This window comes from Callospermophilus lateralis, chromosome 16 (assembly GCF_048772815.1).
Source record: "Callospermophilus lateralis isolate mCalLat2 chromosome 16, mCalLat2.hap1, whole genome shotgun sequence".
Lineage (NCBI taxonomy): Eukaryota > Metazoa > Chordata > Mammalia > Rodentia > Sciuridae > Callospermophilus > Callospermophilus lateralis.
In genome coordinates, this window is record NC_135320.1 from 88,251,886 (window position 1) to 88,275,624 (window position 23,739).

A 23,739-nucleotide genomic window follows, 5' to 3' on the forward strand; every position below is an offset into this window, starting at 1 on the left:
CTCCTGGGGCAGCGCCGTGCCTGGGCTGCAGGAGTGTTCCAGGGGCATTTGTGTGGATGGGCCGGGTCAAGTGGCCCTCAGCAGGGAAAGCAAGAGGCCGGGCCAGCCAGGGCCAGCCAGGGCCAGCCAGGGCTCAGGGCGGAGGGGCGTGGTGTGGGGCTCTGGCGGTTCTGCCAGGGCTCTGGGGCAGGCCCAGCGAGCACATGGGGGAAGTGCCCTGGGAGCCCAGGCAGCGGCCCTGGCCCACCTCCTCACCTGAGGGGGGGCTGTGCTGGGGGGTGGCCCTGCCCGCTGCCCGCCCCGCCCCAGCGAGCAGACCAGCGCTGTGCAGAGGCAGCGAGGGAGACTCTTTATTGGAGAACGCGTCACAGACAGGGACCCAGGGCGGGCTCCCAGACAGAACCCCGCCCAGGTGGGGAGCCCCAGGCCGAGCCTGGCACAGCCATGACGTCCTCGCCCTGCCTAGGCTGCCCCCAGAGCTTCCAAGGAAAGAGCTGGCCCTGAGGACATTCCTAGGGCCAAAGGTGGCTGGCAGGGAGGTGCCCAGGCCCTCTGGGGTGCCCACCCTCATGCTTGCTTTCCCATGGCCAGGGCGGGAGCAGGGACGGGCTCCAGCGGTGAGCGGTGTGGGGCTTGTCCGGAGCAGGCGCAGCGCTCCCAGCACTGGCCTGGGGCCTGGTCAGCTCCTGAGGGCCCCGCACAGTGTGGGCAGAGGGCGAGGGCCCAGCGGGGCTCCTAGGAAGCCCAGCGGACTCCCCAGGAGAAGGGAGAGAGGACAGGGTGTGAGGGGGGAGGAGGAGAGGGCAGCTGCAGGAAGGCCTTAGGCCTGCGGTGGGGTGGAGGCCGGCCTCCCCCTGTCCCAGGGACTGGGGCCAACAGGGGACTCAGGCCTAGGCCTCCAGGGCGCGCACATGCACACTGGGCAAGCAGAACCAGGACGGCGGCAGCTCCTTGCTCTTGCTGTCCTCGTGGAACCGGATGTGCAGGAAGAAGTCCCCGGTGTAGAGGAAGAGGAGGGCCCCGAGGCAGGATGCCTGGCCTGAGGGCTGTACCTGTGTGGGAGGAGGAAGGGACGTCAGCCCATATTACCAACACCAATCCCAAAGCCACCAGGAGTGCCCTGAGCCTGCCCAGGCAGCAGGACACAGGGAAGGGAGGGACAGCCCGGGTCAGCCCACCCAGGGCTGGCTCCCATGCCCTCTCCCAGACTTCTTTGCTGTGCTGCCTGGGGCAAGTTGCTATACCTCTCTGAGCCTGTTTTCATCTCTGAAAGAAGACGATTGCATTCCCCTCTCTGAGCTGTTTGGGGGTTCTGTGAGTCAGGATTACGGGCTGCCTTGTGGGGGTGGCCTGGGTGCAGCAGGTGGAGCAGGACGCTGTGCTCAGGCCTGACAAGGCGGGTGTCGGGGACGAGGGCTAGAATCTGAGCTGAGCCCTCAGTGCCCGGGGACCTGGTGTGTAGTGGCTGCTAGTCTGGGAGTGAGGGCACCCCTGAGGACAGGAGCACTGGGTCTAAGCGCACTCCAATGCTCCCTGGTGCGGCCATCGTCCTGGCCTCCTAGACCCCGGTCAGGTGGCACAGGGTCACAATGTGTCGAGAGGAGCCCTGTCTGCTGATCTGGGCTGACCCTGCAGCCCAGCACCCGGGGCAGGGAGGACAGCCACGGAGACCTGGGCTGCACGGCCAGGAGCCGGAGGCCCCGCTGAGCCGCCACGCACCGCATCGAGGTAGAAGGTGCCGGAGCCCACGAAGGACAGCGTGTGCTGCAGCTCGCGGTCATGCACGCCGTTCTGGTGGTCCTGGAAGGGCAGCACCGTGAGCGCGAAGGGGCCCACGCTGTGCGGACTCCGGTTGGTCAGTCGCACCTCCAGGCTCACAGGGTCGCCCACCCGGCAGGCCGCCGCCGCCTCGCAGTCACAGGGCTGTCCGTCCACCAGCACGTCTGCAAGGGACACGAGATTAGAGGTGGCGCTCACCCCTCCTCCCTGCTCCCCCAGCACGCGGCCGGCCCCTCCAGGACAGGCTGGGTGCAGAGCCCGGGGCGGGACGCCCTCTGAAGCAGGGTCTGGCAGAGACACCGTGGGGGCAGAGTACAGCGCTCACCGTCCTCGGCCTGGGGCACCGTGGCGCTCCTAACCCTGCCACGTAGAAAGGCTGACCCTACCCACCGTTCCCGGGCTCTCCAGGGTTCCCCTGGTCCAGGTGAGGGTCAGAAGCCACAGGGTGGGAATGGGGAAGGGCCAGGCAGGGCAGCCGGCACCTGACTGGACCCTCAGTGACCACAGTGCCTGAAGTCAGGGCTGGGGAGCAGGACACCAGTGCAGGAATGATTGGCAGAGGCCCTGGAGGAGCTGGGTTCAGGGAGATCCCCCTGGCCCTTGGGAAGAGCAATGCCCTCACTCCCACCTGCTCACGGGACCCGGGCCAGCAGGATGGCCTGGGGGCAGGGCCTGGGACCTGGTAGGAGGCACACGGAGGCCAAGTTCTGAGAGGGCCCCCCTCCTTACGGTGCCTTGGGCTCCGGGCCCTGTTCCCAAGCCAGCCATTCAGGTCAAGGGCTCCCGTTGTGGGGTGGGCAGGTGTGGGGCCAGCCAGGGGCCGTGCCATGCCGGGGCTGGTGGGGAAAGGGCAGGCCGTCTCGGGTGAAACCACCACCAAGGCAAGGAGTGAGTGGCTGGCAGGGCCCCGAGCTGGCCCAGCGTCGGCCCACAGCCGCATCCTCGAACGTCCCCAGGGGGACGCCCTACACCTCCCCCTCAGTGGCTGCCCTTGTGTCCTTCCCCATCTACAAGGCAAGGCCTCCATGGCACCAGCTACGCAGGAGTAGGAGGCGCTGCGGAAATGACTCGGGAGCTCCGTCACGCCAACGCTGACTGTCCCTCGCACCCTGCCAGCACCTGTAGCCAGTGTGATAAGGACAGAGGCGAACAAGTCCCAGCGTTGAGGAAGTTCACAGTGAAAGAGAACAGGCCAGTCAGCCAAGACTTGGGCCAGGCTGAGTCTGCAGTCACCCAGCAGCAAGGGTGTCCACAAGGGGGCCGGAGGGGTCCCTCCCTCGGTGCAGGCACAGGGGATGGTACCAGAAGGAAGAGGACACCTTTCTCTTTTCCTTTATATATTTTTAAGGCTATGATTTGCCCTCAAAACTTTGCTTCTGCTGCACCTTACAGCCCTGACTGACAGGACCGCCTGAGCTGAATCTGGCCAGGCTGGCATCTGCTTGGGGCTGAGCCCTTGCCCACAGTCTGTCTGTAGCACACATAAGCACCTCCAGCAGTGTCTGGCACACATCGGGCAGCCTCGGGGACGGGCTGTTCTTTCCACTAGCTGCCAGGCTCTGCTGAGGCCAGAGCGAGTGTCAGAGGAACCCAACACCCATGGCCCTTTCTGTCTGTGGGCCTGAGACTCCTGTCAGATGCAGCCAAGGCCAACACTGCCATCTGTGAGGAGACGACCACACCCTGTTCTAGAAATGCCCCTCTGGAGAGGTCAGCCGCGACACCAGCAAAGCTCCATCTTGCCACATGGTAAGTGTCGGAGGGACTTGAGACTTGAGGACAGTGCTGCTGTGTGACAGGTGGCCCAGCACAGGGAGGTGCCTGTCAGTCCTCAGCACCCCTCACCTCTGCTCTATGAGTGTCCCCTGAGTGGTGAACCCAACCAGGTGCAGTCTGGCGCTCTTGAACAAGCTGGGGCGTGGCTGGTGCTGCTGAGGGAGGGAGGGCCGCACGCGAGTCAGGGAGCAGGGCTGCTTCAGGGCGCCTCTCTGCTCTCTGTCCCTCCCGCAGACTCTGCCATGGCCCCCTGCCGTCCACCCGTCCTAGCCCCGCTCTGCACAGACCCAGGGAAGACAGGGTGACGAAGCTGGAGAGTCGCAGTCCTGCAAGCAATTGTTCCCGTGAACCCAGCTCCTGGTGGACTCCTCCCTGCCCTTTTCTAAGGGGAGGAGGGGCGTGGGCCTGATGGCTGGCCGGGAAGCAGGCATGTGCATGGGGCTGGACCCTGGGGGGTCTCAGCCTCACCTCTGACCTGCTGCTCCGCCAGCTGAAGCCTCCTCCACTTCATCTGCAGAACTGGCACGGTGGGCCTGACCTCCCAGGTGGGAGGGGGTGAGGGGCTAGGCTGAGAGAGGACCTGGCGGGCCCTGTGGGTGCTCCTACCAGAGCTGGGACATGTGGCTGTAATGCCTGGCCTCCCTGATGCCCCCTGCAGGGAGGGCAATGATGGAGAAGGGTCAGTGTGCAGGTCTAGCTGTCTGTCCCTAGCCTGCCAGTGTGCCTGTCCTGCAGTGCAGGTATACTGGGACACTTGGTCACTCCACCCTTGTTCCTGACCCCTACACCAACCGGCTGCCAAGTGAGTGGGCTTCTGAGCTCCACAGTGGCCACTTCCTTCCGGTCTCAGGAGGCAGCTCCTGCGGCGCCAGCAGGTCAGATCCTGGCCCAGGCACACCACGCCTCCCCGTGACGCTGCCCGGAAGCCCGTCTCCCCAGCGGGCAGGGCAGGCTTGCTTTCTCCAGAGAGTGCCCCAGTTCCCGAGTTCCAAAGAACACCCTGGTTGGCTCCCTGGGGACCCACAGGGTGCTGCTTAGGGAACACGGTGAAAATACAACTTATGATAACAGCCCAGTGGCAGCCAGTGACTGAGCTGTCCTGGAGAGGACATTCCTGCCGCATAGCTGTGCCCAGGCCGCACTCGCAGCCCCCAGAGCCACTGTCCTAACACCGGGGCTGAAGCCGGCTCACTTCTCGGACCTGGGACCAGAACCAGCTGCCTGCCAACCTTGGGGAAGGGAAGTGGTCTCCTCTCCGGAGCCCTGCTGAGCAAGGCTGCCCGGCAGGAACAGCAAGAGCCCCAGAGGAGCTGGCCCCGGGACCTGGCTCTGCAGGTGCAGGAGGGCGCTGGAGTGTGGGAGGTGAGACTTCGCAGACGGCCGCAGGGGCAGGGCTGGAGGGCCACAGTGAGGTGTGGGCTCCGATGGCCCTTGTTCCCGCTGTGCTTGCTCCACCATGCTCCCAGAGAGGCCCCAGGGACACAGTGGGAGACCCAGGAGGGCACAGGGGTCTGGAGGAAGTGGGGGTCTGGCGTGGGGCCCTCAGCTCAGTCATGGCAAGGTGAGCACCTGAGGGCGGGGGCCTCCGGAAGGAAGGGCCTGGTCTGCCAGCTCCTTCCCCCTCCCCCCAGGACCACTAGGCAGTAATGCAGCCTCTTCAGAGCAAAGAGAATCCAGTTCAGGTGGGCCTGGGGACGAGTGGAGCCCTGGCAGCCCGGGGAGCCCTTCAGGCCCCTCGGTGGACAGCCAGCCTAGGCAGGCAGAGCCAGGCTCAGAGCCGACAGGCTGGTGTGGCCCTGTCTTGCTGTGAATGGACACAGCTGACACCCTGAGCCTGGGTCTCCTCACTTAGAAACCCCGATGTCTGTCTGGGCAGCTAGTGGGCGTCTCCCCCTTAACTTAGGCAAAATGGAGGCCTCCACTTCTCAGATGCCTGTTCCCTGGTGTCCCGTCCAGTGGCTCCCACTCATGTGGAGGGTCAGTCTGTCTTCTCCACCTGACACCCAGCCCCAGCCAGTGGGCATGTGCTGTGGTCAGTGGGGCTGTGCCTTCTCCTCGCCTCCCCAGGCCAGCACGCTCTCCTGCAGTTCCCGTCGGGCCCCTGTGTCCACACGCTCTCAGGCCAGGCTCAGACCCTGCTGTGACAAGGCTGGTGGGGGACAGCTCCACTTGGTTTGCCCTTTGCTGGCCCGTGGCTTCTCTTTAGACTCAGGAGAAAAGGGGAATTTTGATCAAACGCTGAGCAGGAACAGGTCTCCGGGGCCCTGAGCTTGCCCCTCCTCCACCACTGTCCTGGTTGTCCCTGCAGCACACCATCCCTGCCCCCAGGTCCTTTGCACCTCAGCTCCCCACCTGCAGCTCCTTCCTGACGGCCTCTTGGCCTTCTCCCCAGAGAGGCTGCCCTGACCGCCCAGCAAAGGGCCTCACTGCCCGTCAGCACTGCACTTTTCACAGGCCTCCTCCTCTGGTCTGAAGCTTTCTTGTTGACTTGTTTGGTCATTAACTGTCTCTGCCTCTCCTCCAGGGAGCTCCAGGAAACTGGCCCTGGCTTTCCTGCTCACCATGGTGCCCAGTACCCAAAACAGAAAGGCCCGTGGCAGACACTGGTCTTCTTCCTTATCCGTTGAAGGAATGAAAGGGTGGTCCTCGCGGGCACCACAGGGCTTGGGGCTGGGAGCCCCGTCCACACCCTGCCCCTCCACTCACTCTGGCTGTGCTCCCATCCCCGTGCTCCTCTGTAACAGGAGGGGACTGGAGCCACCATCTACAGTGCACTCCAAACAGAGGACCTGGGGACCAACGCCAGGCCCACATGAGGGTGCACTCCTGGGGAGGCGGCTCCTGCAGGGGACCGCATGTCGCCAGCCTTCTCCCAGGAGCAGATTAGCTTCTTTTCTCAAAGTATTAAATCAGGTCAAGGACCATCTTTTCCTCTGAGCCTCTGGCCCCAGTCTCTCCTCTGCATTTTGAACTGGCCAGAGTCACGGACTTCATGCTGTCTGGCCCAGAATTCCTCCTGAGGAGGCTGCTCTGTGCCGTCCACCGGCAGGCTCTGCAGAACCACAGGCTAAAAATAGGAGACGCGAGGCCAGGGCTCCCGGGGCTGTGCTGGCAGACAGGAAGGGACATGGCCTGGGCTTGGGCCCAGGGTGGCCAACATGGGCCTGAGAGAATGGGCATGTGGCCCGTGGCAGGGGAGGCTGGGCTGGCTCAAGGCTCTTACCGCAGCTGACAGCATCCCCACCTGCCAGGCCCGGGCCACCTTGTCTTCTAGGAGCACAGAGAGCAGGTGCAGCTCTAGTGGTTCTTGTGTAGAACTCGGGGTGCAGAGGGGTGACGTGGGTTGCCACCCAGAAGCAAGCCCTGAGCTGGTGGGGAGGCACCAGTGGCCTAGGAGGAGTCAGCAAGCCACTCCTTTTCAGGAGAGTGACCACGATTCGTCACACAGACACGCACAAGTGCACTCTGTTGGTGGCACCTGGGTTGTCCACCTCTCACTGTAGGAAATGCTGCTGTGAATTTCACTCAAGTGTTAGTTTCTCTGCGTAGACGCCTGAGAGGACTTGCCACAGAGGAGGACGGCGCTGCCAGAGTGCTCCCCCCTCAGCCCTGGGGGCTCCAGTCCCCCAGTGGCGCACTCACGTCTGCACCTCTGCACACTGCCTCCTGTCTGCCTTTTGGGTCCTGACGTCTTGAGTGGACTGAGGGACCCTGTCCTCTGGTTTCGATTTGTATTTCTGGTGCCCGGCCATGCGGCCTCGTGCCCACTGTCCCCCACCACCTGGGGACAGCCCTGTGTACAGTCTGCATGACTTGCTCCCTGCAGAAGGACCTGGAATCACTAGCCCAGGCCTCCACTCTTGAGGTGCTCCCTCCCTGGGAGCCTGGGCCCCAGCAGGGCTGGAACTGAGGCTGAGGCTCTTCCCAGGAGCAGCTTCTAGAACTAAGAGACAGAACAGTTAGGGGCCACCAGAGAGGGGCAGGACTCCAGCTCTGGGCAAGCCACATTACAAGAGCAAAGCCCTAGGCCACAGCAGGGTGGACACAGGAATTAGAGCCATGGGACAGAGCAAGGAGGGCCCGATCCCAGGACCTGCGGGCCAACTGGTCGGGACTGGGCACTGCAGCATCTCAGCTGTCCCTCCAGTCTGGTCTCTGCTGACTGGTGCTGGAGGGTCAATCCTGGACCAGGAGCAGCTGGTCTCCACTGGCACCTCGGAGATATTTGCTGGGTTCTGAGTTAAGCCAGCCAAATGCCAGGAACTCTTGGCACATCCGGCACCAACCAACCTTCAGCATATAAGAGGCACAAGTGTTGGTGCCATCAATGGGCAGTGGTGAATGGAGGGAGCTGGGCACAGAACAGGCCTGTCCAGCAGTGGTTGCAGACCACAGTGGACTTCAGAAGACAGCCTAGCTCCCCTCATCCAGGGTGGCGCTGGGCATGCATTTCCCATGTGGTGTCCACAGGCACCATCTGGGGTCTTCCTCAGAGTAGGCTGTGGGGAGAGGCAGGGAGAGGAGGCATGGAGGACGGCAGGGTGGCCCCTCCCAGGCTGCGCTGCGCCCGGCTCCTGCTCCCACACATGGTTCAAGGAACCCTCTAAGACATGAGCGGGCCCAGGGCGAGTGCAAGTCACCACTGTGGCAGGTGCGGGACCTGTGAAGCCTTGCCCTCCCGGCTCAGCCCCCACCTGCTCTGCCCCTTGAGGACATGGCTCCAGAGGCCGGAACGTGAAGGATAATTTTTGCTCCAGAGCTCCAAATCCGAGCGAGGCTGTCCTGCCTCTCCTCCCTGTAACTCCATTCACCTGCCCAGGAGACCAGCAGAAGCAAGGAATTCGAGGTAGACTTCCATGCAAATGTCAGATGTAGGATAAAAAAGGTAGACTCAGAACAAGGGGCAAGGTGCCCAGGTGCTCCCGGCCTGACCAGCTGATGCACGTTGAGAGTTAAGATCTCAGAGATGCACACACACAGGCTTTCAGTTGACATGGGTCTTGGGTGGGCCTTCGTTTGAGAGGGAAGTTTTTGTTCTTGGAGGGCGTGGCTCTGGAAGGTGTGGCCTTAGAAGGCGTGGTTTCAGGAGGCGTGGCCTTGGGAGGCGTGACTTCGGGAGGCGTGGCCTGGAAGGCATGGGATTGGTCAAGGAACTTCCTTTCTCTCTAGGTGAAGCGGAAGGAGTTCACATGGGAAGAGTGGCGAACCTCAGTGTGATGAGAGCCAGGTCCTGGGCCCAGCTGTTGGTCTCCTTCACTTCCTCCACGCCATCAGGAGTCCTCTGGGGAAGCACTGGCAGATCTAGAATAAAGTTCTCTAATTTCTAATTCTGGTAAAGACTAGTGAATTTTCTTCTGGTAAATTTTCTCCCGTGATAGCATAGCTAGTTGCTAGGTGTGCAACCAACCAACCTGACAGGCCTTCCCTCCTTACCAATGGAAGCCAAGCAACTTGCCTTTTCACACTGGCTGCTAGGAAGCTCAGAATCAAACATGAATCAAGTGAAAGCACCACGTTGGTGCCCAGTAGCTATATTTTCGTCCCTGTGACCGATTCTGTAGAGCTGCACACACAGACCCTCCTGCACGTCACTCCTCCAAGCCAACCAACGACGCCAACTATGGTTTTCCTCGACCCAGACGTTTCACTTGACTGTGCTGAGACAGAGTTTGGAAAAGGAGTTGGAAGCACTGACAATACCCAGGAGGTGAGTGAGGGGATACGAGCAAGGGTCTAACGCAGAGGCACTGAGCGCAGGGGAAGGTAGAGTCAGACCGCAGCCCCGCCTGTGCACCCACCTCTGACCCCGCATTAGGAAGGGGCCTCTGCTGGGTGCGCTGGAGCCCAAGGCAGCTCAGACGTGGAGAGGGGACGTCCCCCCAGACCCAACACGCTGCTCCTCCTACGGGACACACACTGACCCGACTGTGGACAGAACACGGGGTCCTCCCCGCAGCACACCAGGGCCTGCGTGCTGGACCCGCCCCGAGCTGCCCCAGCTCGTGGCGCATGCTGAACAGCCGCTGAGGCAACCAGCTGCTCCGGGGAAAAAGTGCTCCGGCTGCGCACGCGGCCGCTGGGACCGCATGTGTAATCACCCTCCAGCCGACCGCTCCTGAGGAGCTGCCGCCTCTCTCGGGTAAATAATTTACTTTTACAACTTTTCATTAAAGATTAAAGGGAATTAAATTAAAATTAAAGCAAATTGGAGCTGGAGAAGAGACCTGTGAAGCTTGCGGGCCGCCAGTGGGAGGTTCCTGTCCCAAGCCCAAGGAGGGCCGGGGCTTCCGGGAGCCCACTGGGGTGGGGAGGGCTCCTCCACCTGGCAGGCCTCCAGGCAGAGCCCTGGGTGCTGGGGCTGTGGACAGGCCTAGCCGCTGCCTTGAACTGGCAGAACAGCCACTGCACGTGGCAAGCCGGGGCCTCCCAGCTCAGAGCCCACGTGGCCAGGGCCAGGAGCCCTGGTGATGCGGGGAAGCTTCAGGCTTGGAATGGGAGCAGCTGTGGAGCCGCTGGCACTCAGGCACTCTGTCAGGGGCCAGGGAAGCCTCTCCAGGACCCAGAGCCTGGGCTCCCGCATCTGACCAAGGAAGGGCAGGGCCGAGTGAAGGAGGCGTGCTGGGAGAACTGGGCCCAGAGACCAGCTGGAGAAGGAATGCCCGACAGTCCCCGGGTGCCCACACCCAGGAGGTTCTGAGTTAAGCCAGCCAAATGCCAGGAACTCTTGGCACATCCGGCACCACCCAACCTTCAGCACATAAGAGGCACAAGTGTTGGTGCCATCAGTGGGCAGTGGTGAATGGAGGGAGCTGGGCACAGTGAGCACTCACTGCCAAGCCCTCGGGTTCTAGGGGACCTGGTCTGCTTGGGGCAAGGATACTCACCTGCTGAGGGTGCACCTGCAGCCCCAGAAGTCCCAAGAGGCTCTGGTGTTTGCTGCAGGGGCTGGAGTTTCCCTCTGGGATCAAGTGCAATGAGGCAGTTGAGTGGAGAGGAACCGGGAGCCAGGCCAGACTGCCTCATGCCTGTGTGACCTCCAGCCAGCACCTAACCTCTCTGAGCTTAAAGCTGCAAATCCATGGCCCAAGACTCAACAGATGGCAGCCCAGCTACTTGAGCAGTGCCAAGTGCACCAGCACTGTCCACTGTCCACTTAGGGTCCTGCAGCATCCCACAGGGGCTCATCCTGCCCCTGGGACGGTCTCCCTGGCACTGAAGCCTGCACATGCCCCACAGCCCGCCTCCTCCTGAGGGTGGCATCTGCTGCTGCCCATGCTGGGCTCCTATGGCCTCCACCACAGCCCCTGTGCCCTGCTCACAAGCCCTTCCACAAGGGCCCTCCAGGATTCCTTCCGGAGAAGGCTTCAGCTGCAGTGGGTGGCAGGTGAAAGCATGCCCTGGCCTCCCAGGCACACACAGACTGCAGCCCCTGCCTGCCCGGAAGTCAGGCCAATAGAAGTAGGAAGATCACCCCTCCCTCAGCCTGGACCGTAGGCTCGTCTCTCCTACAACCCTCATCTCGGGGCTCTGAGGACACTGAAGAGCAGAGGAGGGAGGAACCACAAGGTGGCGGGGGTGGGGTGGGGTGTGCACTGGGCAGGTGGGGCCATGTGGGATGAGCCAACTAGAGCCTCAGGATGGGCAGAGCCACAGAGGGATGGAGCCTGGGTCCCCGCCTAACACCCAGAAAGGTGCCTCCAAGGAATGCTTGAGGTGGGATAAAATAAGGTTGATGCTCAGGTCCCGGAAATGGGGGACTGTTTGTTACAGCATTTAGCAGTGAGAGTTACGGTCTCCAGAGCACAGCTAACCAAGCCTCTGGTCAGGGGGCACTTGGGGGACACTGAGGCCTGGGGATGGGGTAGGCTAGAATGGCCTGCACCGTGCACAGGGAATCTCACTTGGCTGGCGGAGACAAGGACCACATTAAGGCCTTCCCCAAAGCCTTTTTGGATAAGCACCTCAGACAACTGAAGATAAACCAGAAGAAAAAAGGAAAAAAGGAAGGAGAAAAGAAGAGTGTGCCTTCTGGCTGGACCGTCACACAGAGACACCTCCTGAGAACAGCAGAGAATTTAAATGATCCCTCTGTCCCCAAGCGCCACCTCTCCCTTCCCAACCTCTCACTTGTCACATTCTCTCCAGCCTGTCTACACGAAGCAATGATCCTGCCCACAGGCAGGCCCTCCGCTGTCCTGCGACAGCTCTGCAACGACCCTGCCTCCCCACACTGGGACTCCGGGACCCTCCCATCTGCCCACCGCATCACTCCCCACCACTCATCCATCCATCCACTGGGGCGCAGGAGGCTGGGTGGAATCGCGCCCTTTCTGTCCCAGAGGAGGCAGCTGGGGAGTGGGGGTAGGTGGCCCCAGGGGGCCTGGGGGCCAGCAGCAGTGTAGGCTACTTGTCACCTCTGCCTGGAAGCACGCTGCGGCTGTCCCTCAGTCTCCCCTCTTGGGCCTGGCCATGGTGAGTCACCCGCAGGGCGCTCGCTTGGTCTGCCTGCTCTAAAGGACTGGCAACTCCCTGAGCCCAGCAGGGCCTGCGTGCGTGGGCCTCTGCCGGTACCTATGTGCCGGGACTGGCCATAGGAGCCTGCTCGGGATGCCCCAGCTCCCCACACTGTGTCTGTCCAGTGAGAGAATCAGCCACGGGGAAGGAACGGGCACCAAGGAGAGGGCAAAATGTGATCATATTGCGGGGGGGCTCCTGCAGTAGCTGCCCGTGTCTCCTCCCCTGTGACCTCTCCTCCCCAGCATGCTGTGACTCCCCTGCCCTGACACTCTCCCTCACCACCTCCAGAAACACCCCATGTCCCTCCTGATGGCTACTGTTGGTCTTTTCAAAACGGCCCCAGTGGTACCTCCTCCAGGAAAATGTCCTGAACTACTGTCCACCGCCTAGCCCGCACCACAACTATCCCCAGATGGAGTGACTCCCCAGGTAATGGTGAGCTCCCTAAAGACAGGGGCTCGGGGGCCCATTCACTGAACTACTGGACAAGTGAATAGCTGGCCGCGCCCACGGGGAGAATTCCTCCAGCCCTCAGGCCCTTAAGCCCTGCCAGAGGACCAGGGTGAGGAGGCCGCACCTTGGGCCTCCTGAACCCAACGTTAATGGGGGCAAATGCTCCCAAAGTGGTGCCTGCCCAGGCTCAATGTGGAGCATGAAGCCCCACCGCACCAAGAGACCATGCAGAAAGGTCATGGCAAGAAGGCAGCTTCCAGGCCACGTTGGGTAGGCAGGGTGGTGATGCGAGCCACTCCCGGCCTGAGGCCCCCAACCAGTGGTCACTTTGTGCTGAGGCCTGCCAGAGCAACCTCCCCAGCCTGGGTCCTCCAGCAGGGCTCAAGGGCCTGAAGTCGAGAGGAATCCTCCCCAGGGGCTGGACGCACACTGGATTCCTGCTCTCAGGCTACAGCAGGCAGCTGAGACAGGTGCAGAGCCCGTCCCCAGCTCCTATCTCCTTTACCCTGCCACCTCCATCACACACAAGAGGTACTCTCAGGCTGCTTCCACTCCGCTTGGCTGGAGGGGAGGAACATGGGATCAGGCAGCACCCTACACTGCTCCCAGGCAGCAGGACAGGTCCATGGAACTGTGCTGGGCACAGGCCGAGCAGTCGCCCAGGCAGCTCTGAGCCAGAGAAGAGGGACATGCTGTGTTATGGTTTGGGTGTGAGGTGTCCCCCAAAACCTCATGTGTGAGACAATGCAAGAAGGTTCAGAGGAGGAGACTGGGTACCGGGAGTCTTAACCCAATCAGTGAATTAATCTCCTGATAGGGATTCACTGAGCGGTAACTGAAGTGGCGGGTGTGGCTGGAGGAGATGGCACTGGGACGTGGCTATGGGTGTGTATTTGTACCTGGCAAATGGAGACCTCTCTGTCTGCCTCCTGATCATCACGTCAACCGCTTCATTCTGCCACCTCTTCTGCCATGATGTCCTGCCTCACCTCGAGCCCTCAGGAATGGACCTGGCTATCTGTGGATTGAGACCTCTGAAACCTGGGCCCCTAAGTAAACCCTTCCTCTTCCACAGCGGTTCTGGCTGGGTCCTTTCATCACAGTGGCAAAAAAGCTGACTGAAATACAATGGTTCCCAGCACGGGCTGTGGCCCTTGCTCCTGGGCTCAGGTCTCAGGTCTCTCTCCAGGAACTCTGGGGTTCTCTGACAGAGCCTCTGAGCCCACAAGGGCAGGACGAGGGGCCCCAGGGTTTTGGAGCAAGGGCTTCCCGTCCTGCATATGATGCACCTGAGGTGGGTGCAGGCTGGGGGAAGCACTTGAGAAAGGACATGCCACGGGGACCATCTCTGGAGTTGGCAGGTGGCAGGTCCTGGGCAGAGGGATGGCTGCAGGTCAACCACCCTTTCTCTGTCTCCGGCTCTGTAAGAAGGGATGGTGACATCTGCCTGGCAGGATGTGGAATACCCCTGAGGCAAAGGGCACAGGGCACCACGGGCTCTCCATGCTCAGGTCACTGCAGCTCTCACAGGTGTTGCCTCTCATCCTGGAACCCTTCTTCAGCCACATGGCCACTGACCGCTCACCTGGCTGTGTTCATGGCACCTGCCCAGCCGGCCCACACTCCACGCCACATGCACCTGTGAGTCCACTCACTCCCTGCAGCAATAGCAGGGTCACGGGCAGGCAGGTCCTCACCCTGAACAAGGAGTACACCCACCGAGCTTGCACCCTCCTGCGGGCAGTGCAGCTGAGGCTCCACGGGCTCCCAGGGCTGCAGTCAGCCAGGCACGGTGGGGGAAGGAGGCATCCTCACAGCTGGCACCTGGGCAGGCTAGCAGTCTGTGAGGTCATCCTGGGGGATGGCTGGCTTGTTCCCTGTGCCAGTTGATCAATAACCATTTAAGATGAGCACAGTCCAGCCCAGGAGAAAGGTTATGGGCGGTCAATGCAGTTGGCCCTCCCAGCCGTGCATCAGAAACCTCTGGCCCAGTTCTGTCAGGTGTTAGTCTGGAAATCACAGTTTTCTCGGCTATGGAGGGATGGGGTGGTTGGAACACAGAATAAAAATCTTTTCAGGAGTCTGGAGGTCAAGTCTATGGTGCCTCGGATTGACGTTAACATTGGCTCTTGATAAACCTGACCCAACCAGAAATCATATCACCCATAAGCACCCCTGCTGCAGGCCTGAGGGCCACAGCCTACCCTTGCTCATTTTTGTCTCTGCATCCTCCCAGCTGCTTCTAGTACTGGCTTGGAGACACTAGCAGCCAGGTTGGGCTCTCCTGTTCCATTTCCTGAAGTCGTTGACCTTAGCTTTGTGGTACTCCCAGTTAGAGTGACCCGTATAGCTTCTTCTGTCTACCTAGCCGTCTGGGCGCCTTTGCTTCAACCCTGGAACAAAGATCTGGACATTACTTCCACCTCTGCAAACTCAAACCACACCAAAGTACATGTCACCCATCCATCCATCATCTACCCATCTGTCTTCCATCTTCTTACCCACCTAATCCACCCAGTTACCTCCCCACCACTTATCCATCCATCCATCCATCCATCCATCCATCCATCCATCCATCCACCCAATCATGCAATCTTCTAGCCATCTGCCCAACATCTGCCCTTCTATCTATCCATCCTCCACCTTTGTACCCATCCCTCCATCATCCATTTGTCTATCCTTCATTCAGCCATCATGTACAATCATCCATCCTCCATCCTCCCTTCCTTCTATCCATCCACTACTCATCCCTCCATCCCTCCATCCCTTCATTTGCTCCATGAGATCTCCCAGTAGACTTCCCTGCATTTCCCCATTTTGCAGGCTGTCCTATCCTCCCCAGGGTGGAAGGGCCTCCATTGCCTGCTGAACTTTTCTCTATCTTTGGAGGGCTAGGTCCACCAAGGTCACCAGCAGCAGCCTTCCCTACTTCTAGATTCTCCATGGCTTCCTAGGGACTTGATAGTACCTTTTCCTGGTTGCCTGAAACAAATAGGCCATGAAGCCTTATGTTTTCCCTTTACTGGCTACCTGTCCTTTGGCAAGCCCCTCTTTTTACAAGTCCCAGAATCCTCACCTGAAGGTGTCTGCAAGGGTAAAAGGACATCAGTGTCCCCAGACCCAGTGTTGGCAGCACCTCCTCATCTGCAGGACGAAGGCCTCCCACCTGCATCAGTTTGACTTCGTAAGGTGCAAAAGCTATATGCATTCTGTGGACGCCACAGTTTGAGGTTTGAGTTTCCATCTCCCAGGCTGGTGACGTGAGCATGATGTTCTGTGGTGTTGGCAGTGGCAGAAGCTGCAGCCCGACTGGCCAGGTGGTCAGCAGGGCAGCTGCACCGCAGTGTGCTGTGAGGCTGGGCAAGGCACGAGGCAGGTGGGCATGCCCAGTGCATTTCTGGCATACAACAGGTTATGGGGACACAGCCCCACCACAAGTCAAGGAGCACTGTGTGCAGAGCGCTTGGGGGCCTGTGATGGGGAGATGAGGGAGCCACTGAAGCTCTGTGGCACATGGAGTCCTGGGAAGGACCAGCCAGGCCCATCTGCCTTGACTTTCAGGGACCAGTGGGACAGGAGTTGGTAGATGGCCCTCAGCTAGCCTCATGCGCACCCTGAGGTCACTGTGACTTGAGGTGAGACTGAGGGGAAAAGGCACAAAGAACCATGAGCTGGCTCCCTGTCTGTGTCCATCTGGCCTCCTTCCTGTGGTCAGTCCAGAGCCAGCACAGCACCTAGCACGTGCTCAGTAAAGCCATGGAGCTAGCAACACACAGAGCAAACACCTGGAGGAGAGGGCGAGGCCCTCAATCCATCGGACAGTGTGGGTGTTGGGATGTGTCTCAGGAGGCCAGGGCTCAGGGGCCACCAGACCTGGACGCAAGGCACAGTGTGTCCAATGGCTGCTTTGGCAATGCCCTGCAGACTCATCCAGAGAGAGGTCCCCTTAGCCCAGGCCATCATCCACTTTAGTGCCAAGGCCAAACACATCTCGTTCACGGGTCTTGGGCTCTTGGAGCCTAATGACCCTGAGCGCAGAGAACTCGGGCAGCTTCTGCCCAGCTACACTGCCCACGTGCTTGCCCTCGTAGATGCCCAGTGAATGCTGCCGGCTGCCCCTTCCCATCCAACAGGGAATGCCTGAGCCCAGAGGAAGGCTGCTGAGCTTCACCAGCAAGATCTGCGCCAGGAGGCCCTGTGCCCTGCTGCCTGAAGACTTCCCGGTGATGGAGATGCAGCTCCGCAGGAGGTCGGGGGATTGTGCCCGGGGCCCCGCATACCTCCTTCCGAGGACAGTACAGCTAGAAGATGGATGAAGAACACGCTAACCTTGCCCCTTCCCCTTAGGAAGGGACCTGTGAGAGGGAGAAGGGCAAGCACTTGGACCAGGAGTGCCAGCGTCCCCCCGCAGGGCTGGGAGTGGCTGCAGAGGCTGAAGCCAGAGCAAGTGCCACTGAGGGGACAGGGTGAGTGCGTGTGGAGGAGACAGAAAGGAGTCACTGTGTGGCGTGACTTTCTGATTTGATGGCTGGATGAGAAAGAAATCCCCAAACTGGGTTGGCTCGGGTACGGTTTCCTCAACCTCCCAGCGCCTGCACTAGTTCTTGAGTTCCAGAGGGAGGAGCAGGGGCATCTGGCTGGAGGGTGGGCAATGGAGAGAGGGCGGGGCGGCCCTCCCAGAGTGATGCTAAGGCCAGGGGTGTGCAGGAGCTGCGAGCACTGGGAGGGCACCAGGCGCAAGGCAGGCGCCACTTGTGAACCTCTCCTTCCTTCGGCCCTCAGAGTGGTCACTGATCACCTACTCAGGCAGGCCTGCTGGAGCAGGGGTGCAGGCACCGGGGCAGGGACCTGGGTGTGGAAAGGCAGGGGCCAGAAGACCCTGTTCAGAAGGGAGAGTGGCAGGGGTCAGATATGTTGGCCCATGACTTTAGGCAGTGACAGGAATGAGACCCAGAGGTGGAAGAGCCAGATCATGTCACAAATTAGCTAAGTGAGGTTCGGAAATGGCTCAAAGCCATTGGGGTCTCAGTCAGTGTTCCAAAGCCAAAGCTAGTGCTACTGCTGCCCCGCAGCAGTGCCTACCCAAGTCTCTCTGGGGCCAGACGGAGGACTTGGGCTCCCTGAGGAACCTGGGGTGCCATTGCCAGGAGCAGGTGCCTGCCCTCCTATTCTGAATCAGAAGGAACAGCAGGGCTGCACTACAAGTCCAGAGCACTGTGGGCCAGGCCCCAAACCAGTCCTCGCAGTGACTCTCTGAGCAGGAGTTACCACACTCCCTGTTTGGTGGATGGGGAAACTAAGGCTCAGAGAAGTTGATGACTAGCCCAGGCTGCACACCAAGTGGGAGAACTGGAGTTTGAGGCAAAGACGTGGAGAGTGCCGTTTACTGGTTGTCTATCATGCTTATGGCACTGCACTGGGCTTTTGAGGTCCATTGTCCCTGGGCCCCTGCCACTGTCTTTAGCCATGGGCTATCTTCTTGAGGAAGGTGAGGGGTGCAGGAGTGGCCTGGCCTGGAACAGGTCACCACACTGGCAATGCATGGACATGGAGCGTCTGCACGCTGCAGCAGCACACAAGGGAATTCGAAGGCCTAGAACAATGTGGCAAGAGTGGACCTCCCTTCCTGCTCTGGGCTGCCCCTCTCTTCCTGCAGAGGAGCAAGGCATGAGGGAGCTTGGTGATTTTTCAGACAAGCCTGAGATGGACGAGCAGCTCTTCTAAACAGAAAACAAAGAACATTCTGAAAGGCAGTCTCCCTCGGGACATGCCAGCCAGAGCAGAAGCTGGGGCGGGCTCTCCAGAGAGGGATGCACGCTCAGCATCCAGCTGCCTCTCCAAGGCTCCCAGGAGGCTGGTCACCAGCTCCCACCCTCCTGTTAGCCCTTCCAGGTGTGGAAGCAAAAGACAGCTCCCCATGCCTGAAATGGGGAGGGACCAGCACCATGCCTGCCAACAGCTGACTGCATCACCATCCCCAGGACAAACTCCCAAGCCAGGGTCCGCCCAGTTATCCATCTGGCTGTCTCTGCAGGGCAGGTGGGCACAGATTCCAGCCCTGCCTGTGCCTCTGGCCTTCATCTCAACCCTGAGTGTGTGCTTGCATGTGCATATCCTGTGCGCTCTTGCACAGGGCAAGTGGCTGGTGTGAACTGCATACGTCCATGCATGGACATGTGTGGGCACCTGTGCACTGTGAGGGTGCAGGTGTGTGCACATGTAGAGCACATGTGCAAGATGTTGTTCCCATGGCTACTGTAGTGACGTGTGACCCACAGGGAGACCAGACCCATTAAAGAGGACAGGCCAGGGCAATATGGGTTGGGGGCAGGGGTGCCTGTGGATTCATTACCCTCTTTGGAAATCCAGAGAGAGAGCTCGCAGATCAGGGAAGGAGACGGGGTGGTGGCAACAAGCCCAGGACAGGCCCCACCAGGCAAGAGGTGTAGGGGACTGGGTGTCCATCTCTTTGGGATCTGCAAAAGCAGAGACAGGGGCTCCCCTCCATCCCTGAACTTTGCAGACTGTGCGGCAGAGCAAGAAGCACCCACCTGACCAGCTCCTCATTGGTAGCCCTGAGCAGGCCTGTGCGTGAGCCCACAGGGTCAGGCCAGAGTGATTGTAAGCATGGGGCTCAGCTAACCAGAGTGGGGTAGTCCTAATCCTCAGGCCCCTCTTGGCCCCGATGCTGGAACAAACGAGCACAGGCAGACTCCTAGATCTCAGCGTGTCCACCATGTGGTGGGGCAGCCTTCCTTCAAGGCCAGGGTGTGGGCGTTGGTGGGGGCTGCAGCACTGGGGCCCGGGCCTCGGCTAGGAATGCCAGGAGAAGCATTCTTGCACAGCGGCGATATCCTGCCCCCATCAGAGACCAGGCTGGACCTCAGGTAAACACAGGTGGGTCTTATCAGTTCTTTGTCCACTGGCTTCTCATTAACTAAAAATTTTAAATGAAAGAAACCCAGCTGCATGTCTCTGGCTTCCCATCCAGAGACCACAGTGGAGCAGCCCCCAAATCCTCCCCTGTGATAGTCACAGGCAAGGGCAGTGCCAGGAGGCAAGGCTCTGCAGGGTGTGCAGAGGGGTTCCAGGGGGCCTGCCACGCTGGTTCTGGGGGCATTGTGGGGGGAAGTTTCGGCTCAGAGAGTGCACTGGAAGGGATGAATGCGGGGACTTGGGGACGGGCAGGTTGGGTGGCTGGAGCGAGCCTTGGCCTTGGCAAGTACCCTGCATAGCCCAGCATCCTCCTAGGCTGGCTGGCCCCCTCTCACCATCAAACAAGCACAGCACGTACCTCTGGGCCAACAACGCTGCGTCCAGAAGAAAAATGGAACTTTTGAAAGCAACTTGGAAATGACTGCCTGCGGCACTGGCTGCGCATTTTACAGGGAGGCGGCTGGGGATCACTGGGGGCATCCTGCACAGGACTGAGGTTCCAGATGTGGTAAAGGCAGGGCGGTAGATGGACCAGACAGGCCCACCAGGCATTCTTGAAGTGCAGAACTGCACTGGAGACCCACCTGCCCCACGAGGTCAGTGAGGCTAAATAGTTAAAAGCTGCCAATGGAGCTAAGGAGCTGTGGTGTGACATTGCCGTGTCCTTTTAACCTGGCAAATCTACCTTTATTTACTGACCAAGAAGGCTGAGTTCAATTTAAGTCCTGTAGAGTTCTGGGCAGGGAACTCGGGGAAGGTGACCATGTGGGGAACATTGTCCCCCAGCCCCAGTCCTGGGCTCACCTGCCTTGTCCTCACCCATCCCTCTCTGCCTGGTACCGGAGCTCCCGTTCTGACCCCAGGCCTGGGGACACAAGGTGTCAGCACACCCTCACGGCCCTCCCTTCCCTGCCCCTCTGGCTTCTGTTGCCAGGCGGCCCCTATTGGCAATGTCCCAGGGGACAGTCACTGCCCACCCTGCTCTGTTGTCCCTGTTCCAGGTCTGAGGCCCACCCCAATCCCTCACTCCCAAGGCCTGCTCCCCACATCCCTGGTGCCTGCAGGTGTACGGCGGCTTCCTCTGCTGGCTCCCCCCAACCCCTATATATGCCCCCATGCCAAAGTTCTCTCACTGAGAAATGCAGGATTTTTACAGTGGGTCTGAGCAAAGCCATGCTTGGAACTATAAATGTCCCTCTGCCACACAGCCCTGTCCTGGCTGGACACTCCTTCCTGGACCCTGCTAGCCTTGTGGGCCACTGTGGCCCTGACGCCCTGGTGTTGAGTGAGGGCTGAAGGTTCATGAGAGGGGAGGAAGACCCAGCTTTGAATCGAGTCACACTGACACCTTTGAGATACCCCCACTGCAGCACAGCAGCCACTAGACAGGGTTGCTTTGGAGAACCAAGAAGAATCACTGATAATCAGCATGTTAAGAACTGGTATGCAGATCCAAGTAATTCACCATCTGCTCTGTCACCTTCTTCCTTGACAAGCATTTGCTTAGGAAACAATGGCCACAGCAGTCAGGGGACCTGGGCCTTCCAGATGTTGGACCCTGGCCTCTCATTTCACCCCTGAGCCCAGCTCTGTAGCCCCTGGGTTCTGGAGATGGGGCAGCAGCAGCCCCAGTAGCACCCACACACACCAAGAGAGAGCCCAGGTATGGGCCCAGGTATGGACAGGGCCACTCTCCCTACACCTGGGAGGGGCCATCACCTCCCAGTGTCCTGAAAGCGGCGCATGGGCAGTTGAGCCGAGCACGGAGGCCACTGTGGCCAGAACAACACACAGGCTGGGAGATGCTGTCCCAGAGAGCAGCCGGTGGGACTTCTTGAGCCAGGCTGGCTCTTTGCCTGGGAGATGGAAAAGCAGAAGTTCGAGGGGAGGAGAGATGGGGAGCCCAGGTGCTCTGCAGGCTCCCTCGGGCTGCCAGGTGGCAAGAAACTCGGAGCAAGGAGGAGACGTCCCTGGAGGTGCCAGCCCTCCTGGTGTTCCCCAACTCAGTCAAGGTGACACCAGAACCAATTGTAGCACAGGGTAACTCAGACACGGCTGATGGCTACCTACCAGGGAACCCAGGAGTGGGATGGAGGGCTTTGATCCCTTCTTTCCCACAAGGCCTCAGGGCACCCTGGACACTGGGAGCAGAGATGGGTACTATCCCTAAGGGACGTGCACACCTCCCCGCTCTAGGCCACAGCCCCCGTTTGTACCACAAGGGCTTGGAAAAGATGGCTCCCCTGCTCCACCATACTGGGACTGGCCAGCCACAGCTGGCTCCTTGCTGCTGGGCCCCTTGTGCCCTGTCCTCAGAAGGCCCCCTCCCTGGCAGCGGGAGAAAGTGAAGCCTCCGGGCCTGGGATAGGTGGGTCCAGGTAGACAACCGGGGCAGGAGTGGGGTGGGTGTGGGGGGCTCCAGAGGAGGAAAGAGGTAGAAAGGCGGTGTGTGTGACAGCGGGGCCAGATGAAGGGGAAAACAGTCAGGAGGAGCGCTTCAACCAGGAGCGGCTGAGCAGCCGAACACAATAAACACGTGGCAAGCGTCCAAGCCTCACCAGTGCCCACAGAGCACAGACGGAAAGACCGCAGTGCGTCCTTTCCTGACTCAGGAGACTGGTGTGGACTTTAAGGAAAATAAAAGTGACGCTGGCCAGAGGGGAGGGAGATGGGTATTTTCATACATGCTGATGAGAGTCTGAAAGCTACAATATTTATGGAGGGCAATCTCGTAATAATTTGCAAATATCCTTGAAAAATACACAGACCCTTTGCCTCAGCAGCTTTACTTCCAGAACATTACTGATAGGGATAGATTTGAGTAAAAATGCTAAGAAGCCGGAAACCACATTTCCAGCAAGGCATGGGGGATGGGCTGAGTACAGGCGCACCGTGCAGCATGAAACCACGACTCGGGTGCGCATTTGGTTTGGAAAGACCGGAACAGCACAGTTTTAAGAAAAAGTGTGTTCACAGGCACAGTCTTTTAGTTGCGCCTCAGTTCCTAAAGCACGTGTGTGGGAAACACCCTGGCAGCGGCGCATCTGCGTTAGCAGTCTCCTCTGGGGTGTGGGGTTCTGGTAAAGGCCCATCTGTTCACTCGTGTTCACCTACGAGTGTAGTTGTGCCTACGATGATCAGAATTGCTTTTTTATATTAATTTATCGGTAGGGTATCTGAACAGAGAGCTGACAGGTTGCCTTTATTCTGGTCTTTGTACCATTTCTATTAAATACACACAATTACATGCCACACCTAGTGTTATGGTCTGGACTGCGTGCCCCCAAATTCATAGGCTGTGGTCCTGACCCCTGGTATCTCAGGAAGGTACTGCACCTGGAGAGGGCTGCGAAGAGGCAATCACAGTAAAATGACGCCCTCGGTGAGCCCCCGCCCTCCACAACTGGCATCCCTGTAAGCGAAGGAGCTGAAGCACAGGGAAGACCACACGAGCACCCGAGGGGGTGTCAGCAGAGAGAGGCCCCAGGAGGAGCCATCCTGCCCCATGGACCTTGGCCTTCAGGCCCTCGGGACTGAGAGAACCACTGTCTGCTCTTGGAGCTGCCCTGTCAGCCTCGTCCAGACCCTTGACACAGACGCGCATGCAAACAGGGAACATCATACAAACCAGAATCAAGGCCAAAATTAAAATTAAATAACATGACAGACACCCAAAGGTTCAAAATTAAAAATCAAAATGACCCAGATCTTAAGTGGTGGGCAAGTGAGAGAAGTGTTTTTGAGTATTCCCTCTAAATAGAGGGAACAGCATGGATTACTTTATATTGGCATTTAAAAGTTATTGAAATTGTGTTTTTAAAAAAGAAAAAAAATGTAGAAAACACCTACAGGTTGAATGTCCCCCAGGAGGTGGAACTGCAGCAGGGGGCTACAGTCGTCCCTGCCCCACAGCTGCCTGGGCACTCAGGGAACACGGGCCATTGGTGACATGCATGAAGCAGAATCCGCACACCAGCAACCTCAGCCTGCTGCAGCTGGCGCAGACCCCAGGCCTGAGCAGAAATGCCCTCCAGCAGGGGGTCTGGGAGACACAGGGGCTAGGCACGGTGTGCACAGGCCTCTCTGTCCCCTGACTCAGATCAGGACAGCTGCCCAGGTTGGCTTAGCAGGAAGACGACAGCCAGGATGACAGCTGTTGGGTAGGAACTTAGTCATACTGCAGCCCGGCTCAGAGGGAGGCAGGGAGGCTGGCTGCCTCTGGGGCTAACGGCCACAGACTGGTCCTGCCAATCTTCAGCCCTTATACAGCCTGCATAT

At 59.6% G+C, this 23,739-nt stretch overlaps 1 protein-coding gene across 1 annotated transcript in view; it reads right to left on the bottom strand.

Annotated features, from left to right (window-relative positions):
• Positions 1–342: 342 nt before the first annotated feature.
• The window catches only part of Trappc9 (trafficking protein particle complex subunit 9), a 510,720-nt gene continuing 487,323 nt past the window's right edge, over positions 343–23,739 (bottom strand). Inside the window, exons 22-23 of the mRNA XM_076835401.2 lie at positions 1,720–1,943; positions 343–1,052 (exon numbers count right to left, since the gene is read on the bottom strand). Coding sequence (XP_076691516.1) covers positions 891–1,052; positions 1,720–1,943 — 386 coding nt within the window. The 3' untranslated portion in view covers positions 343–890. The remainder of the gene's footprint in view (positions 1,053–1,719; positions 1,944–23,739) is intronic.